We start from the raw sequence: 11616 nt of genomic DNA on the forward strand, positions 1-11616 counted from the left end.
GTGAGGTTGGAGGAGGAACTGGAGGAAGGGAATCCACTCTCTGCTCTAAGTCTGGAACCTACACAGGGCCATTGTTGCTGCTTCTGGGTGAATTCTGATGCATTTCTTGAGGGAAAAAGAGGCACACTGATGCTCAAGGTGTAGATGGTTCCCAAGTCCCAGCTTGTCTGGAATTCAGATGGCCTTCTAGGATGGCTGTGGGCAGGAAAGTGCTCATTGGAAACTCAGGGGCATAGAGCTGCTGAAAGGCTGGAGCGGAAGAGTGGAGAAGATATAATTTCACATACTTTAGGCTTCTGTTTGTGATACTTTCACATTTTTGCAGACAGCTTTCTCCTTCCCCTCCCCCTGCCCGTTGACTCACTAAGTTAAATGGGAGGGACTGAATGACAAGTACAATTTTCTAAACCTGGATGTGAAAACTGTGTTTTTAACTGTAGCAGGAGTGAATGATGACTGGAAGCTTCAGCCTGAAGTTTGTAGCATGCACACATTAACCGTTTCCTTCTAAGGGAATATACTGGCGCCTCCTCCTTCATCTAGGTGTGGCCTTGGGGTTGGATCAGATTTCAGAGCGGTCAGTGACTGGGGCCAGCTCCATCTCTCACTGGCCTCCTGAGATGAAGGAGGGGTAGTAGGCGGAAGACCAGACTGGGATGCCAAGACTAAGTCTTTCACTGTGATTAAGGGCGTGGGTCGACTGGCAGAACTCAAAGAAAGCCTCAAAGCCCGCAGAGACAAGAACAGGACGTCCTCATCCACACTATCCACCAGAAAGGCGACTGTTGGGTGTCAGGGTCCACAGAGGGGACAAGGTATCCAAAGCTGCACCAGAGGGCGGTAGGACCCGGCGGGAGCTTGCTAGGTGGAAAAGGGAACAGGGCGGGAGGAAAAGAGGGAGGGAACAAGAAAAGGGAAGGTGATGGGGAGCCGCGGTCCGCGCTCCCTGCATCTCACGAGTTGCATGGCTTGGCCAAGCTGGACCGGGACTCTATAAAAGGAGTCCACTGCCTCTCTGCCGCGCACACCCTACTCGCGGGCTGGCGCCCGCTGGGTCCCTCCAGCTCTCCCAGACACCTGCCCCTTCCCGGTGTGCCTCTCCAGGTCTCCAGGACCGGTGCGCCCAGTCACACGGCTCCCAGCGGTGCCAGTGGAACCCAAGTGGCGTTGGCGGCCGCAGGGCTGCGCAAGCGGCCCCCGCTCCAGCCCCCGAGTCCCTTCTTTGGTGGCCGTGTTTCTGCGGGGCAGCTCGCCCTGGCGGCCAGCGCTTAAGCGAAGAGGCAGGGCAGAGCTCCAGCGCCGGGCGCGGCGCACCGCGCCGCGCACACTTGACCCCACCTAGGTCTGGCGGCCGCCTCCACCGCGGCATTAAGTGCCCCAGCCTGGGGCGAGGGGCAGGAATGCCAGCCCAGGGCTCCTGGGCACTGGCTTGCGAGTGTTGGTCTGCACAACTAGGAAACTCCTGCGGGCGGAGTCTGCAGATTCCAGAGCGCCCAGGTTAGCAGAAGCTCAGCACGAGCCACTGGGGTAAGAGATTCCACTTGACCCAAACCCCCTCCTCAGGCAACACTTTGCCCTTCTCCACTGTTTGCTTCCAGGGAGCCAGAGGGGAGCTGCACTGGATGAGCCAGGTCTTCAGCCACCCAAAGGCTAGGACAGTGTAAGCAGAGGAGCAAGCGGACTCCCGGGCAGCGCCAGACGCGCAAGTGCAGGGGAGACGCGCCTGCACGCTGGTCCGCCGCCTGTGACCTCTACTTTCACCTGGGAAGCTGGGCGGAGGAGTTACGGGGGAGCCCACGGAACTGACTAGCAAAGCGAGATAAGTCTGTGGTCTCCATGATCCTTCCGCCCTCTGTTCTCTTCCTGGTCCATTTCATGCTCCACAGCTGCACTCCAGAGGTGGGGCGAGGAAAGCCATGGAGGAGCCTAGTGCTCAGTGCGCCTCACCGCCGCCAGTGGGCTCCCAGACAGGGGCTCCCCCAGACAACCTCTCGGCGGCGTCGCCCTCCCTCAACTGTAGCGTCCAGGGCTACATTTACCAGGACTCCATCGCCCTGCCCTGGAAAGTCCTGCTGGTTGCGCTGCTGGCGCTCATCACCTTGGCCACTACGCTCTCCAACGCTTTTGTGATCGCTACGGTGCATCGCACGCGGAAGCTGCACACCCCGGCTAACTATCTGATCGCTTCCCTGGCAGTCACTGACCTGCTCGTGTCCATCCTGGTGATGCCCATCAGCACCATGTACACTGTCACTGGACGCTGGACTTTGGGCCAGGTGGTCTGCGACTTCTGGCTGTCGTCGGACATCACCTGTTGCACTGCCTCTATCATGCATCTGTGTGTCATCGCTCTGGACCGGTACTGGGCCATCACGGATGCAGTGGAGTATTCTGCTAAAAGGACTCCAAAGAGGGCGGCGGTCATGATCGCGCTGGTGTGGGTCTTCTCCATCTCTATCTCGCTGCCGCCCTTTTTCTGGCGTCAAGACAAAGCGGAGATGGGCTGTTTCGTGAACACGGATCACGTCCTCTACACGGTCTACTCCACGGTGGGGGCTTTCTACCTGCCCACCCTGCTCCTCATCGCCCTCTATGGCCGCATCTACGTGGAAGCGCGCTCGCGAATTTTGAAACAGACACCCAGCAGGACCGGCAAGCGCTTGACGCGAGCCCAGCTGATAACCGACTCCCCAGGATCTACCTCCTCGGTCACCTCCATTAACTCTCGGGCTCCCGACGTGTCCAGCGAGTCCGGGTCGCCTGTGTACATGAACCAAGTCAAAGTGCGAGTCTCGGACGCCCTCCTAGAAAAAAAGAAACTGATGGCCGCTAGGGAGCGCAAAGCCACCAAGACCCTGGGGATCATTTTGGGAGCATTTATTGTGTGCTGGCTGCCCTTCTTCATCATCTCCCTGGTGATGCCCATCTGCAAGGCCTGCTGGTTCCACATGGCCATCTTTGACTTCTTCAACTGGCTAGGTTATCTCAACTCCCTCATAAACCCCATCATCTACACCATGTCCAATGAGGACTTCAAGCAAGCATTTCATAAACTGACTCACTTTCAGTGCACAGGCGGACTTGCCAAGTGCAGTGGGGTCGCCTAAGTGACCTCTGGGGACCAAGTTGGGTATTTCCACAGGTAGGTCGAATCTTCTTTCCCTGTTACTGGGTGGAAGCAAAGCGCTCGCGCTCTCTCGCTCTCTCTCTCTCTTTCTCTCTCCCCCCCCCCCCCCCCCCCCCCGTCTCTCCTGGGAAAGGCCAATGGATTCTGAGAAGCCAGGAAGCTCTGGGAGAGAGCTGAAGGAAGGAGAACTGCCTAAACTAATGTAAAGCTGAGGAGAAGGTTGGCTTACTCTCCTCAAACCTGGGCTCAGCGCATATCCTGCAGCAGCCAATCAATCGCACAGGGGTGTGACTTTTTAGCGCTAAGGAAGGATGGGCACCCTACCCCTTCTGGTGTCACGGATGATGCCCTCTAAGCCAGCTGCACTTGTAGTTGTTGTATGAAGCCTGTCAGAGACAGATCTGCGCACAGCCTGGCAGTACTTGAACTAAATTCTTAATACCCTGTGATTTGGGAAGAACTTTATGTTACAGCTTAATTTGAGAACATTTGCTTTGGCATACTTCAGTCTTCAGTTGTTATTGGTTTAAATTTGGTTGGAGAATCGTGTGGACCTGGTGCTTCAAACCCTAATTGTGGCATGAATGACACAGAGACATAGGGAAGAGTTAACAGCAAAATTCTCATGCTAAGATTTCTATTTTTATTACAACTGAAACCATATGGGTGGGTGGGGATGGGATATGGGGAGTGTTACACTGAGAATCAACACCTAAGATTGTTTTCTGCAGATTTCTAATTTTCTAATTCATGTTCAGTGATTGTCAAACTATAACTGTAAACACTCAGACAAACATGACGTGTGCTAGTGCCAAAGTCTGCGGGCTGCTGTGTTTGACTCCCAATGGCACGTTTGTCCTCTTGCTGCTTCGGTCCTCAAGGACGGAGGGCGCTGGGTGGTCAGCCCACGTTGCTGCTGTCTTAATGCGATTGTCCAGACTGGTCCAGAGTAGATGCGTACTGGTCCTTAACAAGAAATGATATTTATTCCTTATCCAATTCAGTGATAAAGGAGACTTATCAAATAGACATGGTTCTTATACAATGAAGGGATAATGGGGCAATAGGAGGATGTATATTTTGACTTGTAAAAAAAAATCTTAAAATGCATGAGACAATTTTGATAGTCATTTGCACTCTCCTCATCTGTGACTTCTTTGTATGCAAACATATAAAATAACCAAGATAACTAATTTCCTTATCCAGAAACCTTCAAAATACAGCAAGTGCCCTAAAAAGTATGTTAAAGAGAGAAATGAAAACTTGCCTGCCCCCCCTTGCTATTGATGTTTGGGAAGCACCTGCTAGAAAACAACATGTTAAAAAATTGGAAAAGCTTAGAGAGGCTGAAATTGAATTTATTTTCTGGATAGCTTATAGGATCATACCTCAGGTTTACTGAACAACTGGAAAACTGGCAAAATTCTAGTCTTGTAAATTTGTTACTTACCTGACACCTCACTGGATACAACGTCTGGAATACTTTAAATGTGCTTCTCTTTTCCAGTTTCAATAATACTTACTTATTTCAAATTCATTCTGAGGGTTACCAGATACACAGTATAATCACACACTAAAAGATGAAAAAAAAAAAACAAAAAGAGAGAGAGCATGATCTTAATGAAAAGAAGTAGTCCTGCCGGCCGGGTCATCTGCACAGAGTAAAATGTGCATGGGGAGAATTTCATATGCCAAAGAAGATTCAAACTCCTTGCTTCAGGAGACTTACTGCATTTCAGATCTTATGTCTCCAGAAACAACTTGTCTTTATAAAATGGATCCACTCCCTGAGTGAAGCTGCCCAGTCCAGACCATCAGACTCTATATTAGTGAGCTGAAGTGCACTGTTTGCCTACTGTGCAGATCTTCACTCTAGGGTAATGGCTCTTGAAAATATACTATTCAAAAGTTCATATGTACTATAGGCAAAAAGGGAAATTTGATCAACATTATACCTGTCACTGGAGTAAGATACAATTTTAGGCATTAGATAATCCTACACTGCTGAATCCCTATTTCTTTGGTTGCTTTTTGTGACATTTCTCCTATGAAGAAATGTGCATAGAGAGTGGTATTTGTTTTTATGTTATTAATATGTCAGTCTTCTGTTATGTAACTGTGACTTTGGGGGGGAGCTATCACACAACTAATTCAACTTCTAAGGGCCTTAGGGGGGCAGTAATTGAAACAAATAGCAATTTACAAATAATTTTTAATAATGCACCTACAATAACTGTCCTATGTCAACAAAACATGGTCAATTTAGTCAAATGGGTTGTTTGCCATTTTGTAAATTACCCACCTTAATTATTGCTTGACTATTTTGCTGAATTGACTGAATTTGTGGCATACTATATCAAATATAAGCTTGTAAACCCATGTAGTTATAAGAGATCTAGAATCACCATTCAGCATTGCACACAATAATGCCAAATGTATTATTCATTAAGGGGGTATGCAGATAAGACTTTTCAGCTCTTTCTCTGTTACTGCTGCCTGTAGCATAGTTTGGTTCATAAACTAGAAACATGGCTTTTTTGCAGAACATAAATTGAGAGATGGAAATATTTAACTAAGAAATGCAAATATATTTTCATTTGCTGTGGTAACAAATAACATTTTCCATACTATTTAATTGCACAATTTTTCACTCAAATATATGAATGTATACTCATCTAAAAATAACCAATAATGTCTTGTGTTTTTAGGAATTCTAGAGTTTCCTTTTTGTTAATGGACACTGCAACCATAAATGAATGTTTAATGAGTTTAACTAATTTCCAACAGAATAGTGGTCTTCACTTTTCCTCTCTGTTATCTTAGTTTTGTCTCCTTTGACCAGGAAATATTGAGTGGATGACAATTCACACAAACAGTACAATCTCAGCTTCTGTGGATTTGATAGAGTTGCTATGTCTGAACATTGCCTTTGGTATTCCACCTTTCAGCAAATGTAATTGAAAATGAAATTTAGGAAAATGATGAAATAAAAGTCCTTTTGTGTTCTAAAAAGCATTCAGTGGTAGTTCTATTATTATTGAAATTGTTGTCTGGGTTCTGGGGATTTTTAAATTTTTTTTTTTCAAAGTAGGGTCTTGCTGTAGCCCAGGCTGACCTGGAATTCACTACTTAGTCTCAGGGTGGCCTTGAACTAACAGCAATCCTCCTACCTCTGCCTCCCAATTGCTGGAATTAAAGGCGTGCAACACCAAGTCCAGCTTGAGCGGGGCTGTGTTTTGAAGTTGGATCCTTCAAGAAAGAATAACTGATGGTAAATGATACTGTGGCAGAAGGATGAGATTTTTGAGGGGTTTGATACCTATAGGAAGCATTTACATAGAATTAAGTGGACTAAGTTCTCACTCCCCACTACCTCAAAAGTTTTCCAAAAACATTTGGTCTCTAGGTAAGTAGAGAAAATCCAAGATATTGTGTGATGTTTAATATACAAAATGAGAAGGAGTTGCTAGGTTAGAAGTATACTTGGGTGAGACCTGAGAGTCCTAGTTTGACTGATCTGGAGACCAGTCATGCAGACACATGCATTTTGGAACCAGAATGTTTGAAGTCTCATTGACAATGTAATACAGGGAACTATGCCAACCTCCTTCCTGAATATCACTACTCCCAAGCTATTGGAAAGATTGTTAAGTCTATACTTGTAACTTCCTGAACAAGAGGCCTGACTTTGAGGCAGCAGTCAGAAATGCTACCTCTTCTTGGGCATCGCTTCCCAGTACTTCTTTCTCGTGCAGGGTTCCTCCAGCATGGAAAACCACGGCTGCTCAGATGCTCTGGACTGAAGTCCATGCTATCCTGAATGATAAAATGATGGATGAACTAAAGTAACTGACTTTTGCAGGTGTTATCCACGATCTCCCTTATTCATGATCTCAATCTACTGGTGATCCTCAGCCAAAGGGACAAAGAGAGCTCAGCTTGCTCTAAAGATCAATGGGAAATTGCCAGTTCCCATTTAAACCATCTTTCCCCTTTTCTCGAGATATGTAACTGTCTTTCCAGCATCCAAATTCCATGGCCACATTCATACTTTTTCTCTACACCTCATTTTCTTCTTTTTGTCATGGTAGCCAAAAACTATGCGTATCGTTTCTATCTCAGCCTTCAGGGCTGATTAGGTAGCTAAGAATTTTTACAATATATAAAAGGTAACTCTTCCTACAAATGAATGTGTTATGGGGAGAAGGCAAAAGCTCTCAGCTGGTGCAGATTCTGGAGTTTCAGAAGGGAAGAGGCTGTGAACCGGAAGGGTGTGGAAGTGAAAACGTCTGCAACGTCAAAACTCACCGTGGTCCGTCCACCAGGGGGCAGAGTCCCACTGGTCGCTTCAGTTGCTGCTGCAGCTTCATGTTCACAATCTCTAAATTCTTCCTAGACGTTTCCCAAGTGATATTCACTCCTCTAGGCTTAGGAAAAACAAAGATCCACAAGCCAAGGGAGAAGAGGCTTATTACTGATATGAAAGAAGCAAGTTTTTTTTTTTTTTTCAAAACTGCAAAATCAGGCAAAGGATTCCTAATGAAAGCTTTTCCTCAAACATGCATATAATTATATGAAAGTAACTGAATGTGCAAATTCAATATTTTTCTTAGATTAGTATTTTAAACCATTGTAAGCTTTTATTAATGTGACGCTGAATGAATTCAGAGGTTATGGGACACAGGACTTATTTCAAAATATATTGAACTACTAAGATTTTATTATCACTCTTTTTCTTTTCAAAAACATCATGGGTTTGAGGTTAAAAGATCCATAATTCAAAAGCAGAACACTTGCCATTTAAAGATAGGTGTGCTCTTTTTCTACAGAAGTAAGGCTGTTTTCCCCAAAAGGCAGATCTTTTTTTTTTTTTTTTTAACAGATTTACTTTAAAGATGAGCACAATTTTATATATCACAAAAATAGTTTTCTTGTACACAAATAGATAATATAGAAAGAGCCAATGGATTTGGTGGTAACATTCGGTTCCTTTGCAACTTTACTGTTACTTGTCACTATTTTCATTGTCTGTAGTGGGGAATTTGCTATGTTCTGTGTTCCATAGCATATCTATCAGTTAAATGGAACTTTCAAAATCAACATCTACATTTTAGGATTATACTAGGAACTGGGCCAACTGACAGAATGACTTCACACTATTCCAAATACAATTTGTAAAAGAAAGTGCCCATTTCTTTTGGCTTATGTGTGCACATCTCAAAAACTATACCTTTTTTTAAAGTTGTTAACTGGAAATCCATATAACAAGAATGGCCTTGCACTATTTCCTGTACCAAAAGTGAACAGATGGTGATGGAGGGATTCATTTATGATAAATACTTTAAAAACTCTGCATGCCTTACTTTAATGATGCAGGCAGGCATGACTCACATCCTCCCTGAATCTGTGGGAACATTCACACATGGGCCTCTGATTGGTCCTCTTCTATTGGGATAACTAGATTCCAGAATATCATGCCATGTGGTGTGTTAATAGTAATAATAGGATAGTTCACAAACCAAGAAGTAGGACACTTAGTCAAGAGTGCTGTGGCCAGAGTGGCTTTGTGACATTTGGCTTGTCTTAGCCCATGTGTTTCACCCAGAGTGTGGTAGCACGGAAAGACCCTGGTAATGCAGCTCCCTGTGTCCCTCTGACATTCATCAAGGCTTTTTGTCATTCTTTGAGTGCTCTCAATGGATTCAGCACCAGGCTAATCTGTCCTTGTGCATTCAAACTACACCTGCTTTTCCTGTCTACCCTCTATCTTTTGCCTCTTCCTCGGGGCCATCTCACAGAGAGGGAAGCTGACCACCAGCTGTTGATGTGAAGGCTCTCAAGAGAAGGTCAAGTAAGAAAGACTTGACTCTAAATCTATGTTTGGCAAAAGTGAGAAACTTCCTCTGTAATATGACAATAACACACATCCCTGTGTTTACAAGTAAGGATTAAACATGATAATGTAATTGTTTTTACCTTTAGTTGTACATTTGATTTATCAAGAAAGCTTTGTTTATAAAGCTCTTGCCACAATGCTTAAAACACTCAGGATCTGTGGGTATAAAGGGGGTTCTGAAATAAAATAAGAAGTCAAGTGGTTGGGGTTTTTACAGTGGAACTTCTCAAAATGTAATGGGTGTTTGACTCAACAGAGGAAGGGCTGGTTTAGAAGACTCCAACTTAGTAGGCCTGGTGAGGACTGAGATTTTGCATTTCTCTGATAAGATTGGGTCATGGCCCACACTGATCTACAGGAAATGCCAACCTGCCTCATTAGCCCTGGCTCTCTCTCTCTCTCTTTCATGTGTGTGTGTGTGTGTGTGTGTGTGTGTGTGTGTGTATTACAATCCAAAAAAGAACAACACAAAACTTGTAGATGAGAGAATTGTGCATGTATATATATATATATATATATATATATATATATATATATATATATATATATATATATAAATTTATTTGAGAGAGGGAGAATGAGAGAGGCCAGAAGAAGCAAATAGAGAATAAATGTGTCAGAACTTCTAGCCACTACAAACAAATTCCAGATGCATATGCAGCCTTGTGCATCTGGTTTACTACGTGGGTACCAGGGAATTGAACCTGGGTCCTTAGGCTTCTCAAGCAACTGCTTAACCACTAAGTCATCTCTCCAGCCTGAATTTTGCTTTTTAATGCACAATGCATTGTGTTTTCTAGGCTTCACATTATGACATTTTGTATAAATGTATCATACATTTGCTCTTATGTAATCTCTCTGTTGCGCTCTCTTGCTCTCACCTTCCCCTGTCTTGCCACTCACTACTCTTCCCAAACAATCCACCTTAGGTATTCATGTCTATATATGTTTAAATCTAGATCCTAAAACTATTTTAATTTCACAGAAAGTTCCTCTCCACTCTTATTTCCAAAATATTTCATGAGTAATTTTTTTCATGGAAGGCATTTGAAATGTTTATACTAAATGTGTGTCAACAATATTCTTAGTCATACTAGTCTACCCATATAATTGGAGGCTAAATTGGAAATGAGAAGTAAAGAACCCTGATTCACAAAAGCTCTTTTAAAAAATATTTATTTATTTGAGGGAGGGAGAAGAGAGAGGAAGAAGCATGTGGTGGTTTGATTCAGGTGTCCCCCATAAACTTAGGTGTTATGAATGCTAGCTCCCCAGCTGATGGATATTTGGGAATTAATGCCTCCTGGAGGGAGTGTATTATTGGGGGTGGGCTTATGGGCTTTATAGCCAGTTTCCCCATGCCAGTGTTTGGCACACCCTCCTGTTGCTATGGTCCACCTTATGTTGGCCAGGGGGTGATGTCTACCCTCTGCTCATGCCATTGTTTTCCCCTGCCATCATGGAGCTTCCCCTCGAGCCTGTAAGCCAAAATAAATCTCTTTTTCCCAGAAGCTGCTCTTGGTTGGGTGATTTCTAACAGCAATGTGAACCGGACTGCAACAAGGCAGCTAGAAAGAATGAGTATTCTAGGGACTTCAGCCATTGCAAATATATTCCAGATGCACGTGTTACTATGCATCTGACTTTACGTGGGAACTGGGGAATCAAGCCTGGATCTTAAGCTTTGCAGGCAAATGTCTTATCCACTAAGTCATCTCTCCATCCCAGAAAGGATTTTTGTAAAGATAATTTTTATTTTGAGTTTAGTTTGAAGTTTTCTTTCAGTTTTATTTAGTTTGAAACTAAGTAAATACGGTCATGAAGCAAATAAAATTTTATCTACATTACAAAACACAGTTCAAAGTCTTTCCTGTCCTTCATGTACAATTATGATGTTCAAGTTGGATCTAGAAAAGCTATACTGCTGGGCATTTAAGTTTCTCATTTTCAAAGGAATAGAATTTAGGGAGGAATTCCTAGATGATCCTTTAATCTGGACCACATATTAAGTAACTGCTCTCACCCAGTGAGTCCTAATAGTACTATCATAAGGTGAGTGTTGCTTTTATTATATTATTGTCATCACGAATTAGGTATTGCAACAATTTCATTTAATTATTCAATTCAGAGAACTTCAATGATAGCCTCTTTGAATAATATGTATTCAGATCAAGAATGGAAATGGTATTATCATGTATATTGCACACATAATCTTTGAGAATGGCATATTCTGAATTCTCTTCTGAAGCATTGGACTAGAACAGAACTTTACAGATGTATTTGTAACTACATTTTTTTTTCTCCTGAGGTTGGGTCTCGCTGTAGCTCAGACTGACTTGGAATTCACATTGTTATCTCAGGGTGGCCTTGAAGTCATGGCAATCCTCCTACCTCTGCCTCCCAAGTGCTGGGATTAAAGGGGTGCGCCACCATGCCCGGCTTATAAGTACAATTTTGTATCCAAGGAACATGAGTTTCCTTTTGGTCTGCTTCCAAATTCCTGCCCTACCCTGCCTAACTACAATCTCCCTCAGCCAGTGCTCATACCATGCCCACTGACCCCTTTACAGTAGTTATGAATGAAGACATATAT

At 44.0% G+C, this 11616-nt stretch overlaps 1 protein-coding gene across 1 annotated transcript; it reads left to right on the top strand.

Moving 5' to 3' along the window:
- The first annotated feature begins 620 nt into the window (after nt 1–620).
- Htr1b (5-hydroxytryptamine receptor 1B) lies at nt 621–3791 on the top strand. Its single transcript, XM_004660481.3, has 2 exons — nt 621–815; nt 1599–3791. The coding sequence occupies exon 2, from the start codon at nt 1917–1919 to the stop codon at nt 3105–3107; it is 1191 nt and encodes a 396-aa protein (XP_004660538.1). The 5' UTR covers nt 621–815; nt 1599–1916; the 3' UTR covers nt 3108–3791.
- Nucleotides 3792–11616: the final 7825 nt, after the last annotated feature.

Source organism: Jaculus jaculus, chromosome 10 (assembly GCF_020740685.1).
Source record: "Jaculus jaculus isolate mJacJac1 chromosome 10, mJacJac1.mat.Y.cur, whole genome shotgun sequence".
Taxonomy (NCBI): Eukaryota; Metazoa; Chordata; class Mammalia; order Rodentia; family Dipodidae; genus Jaculus; species Jaculus jaculus.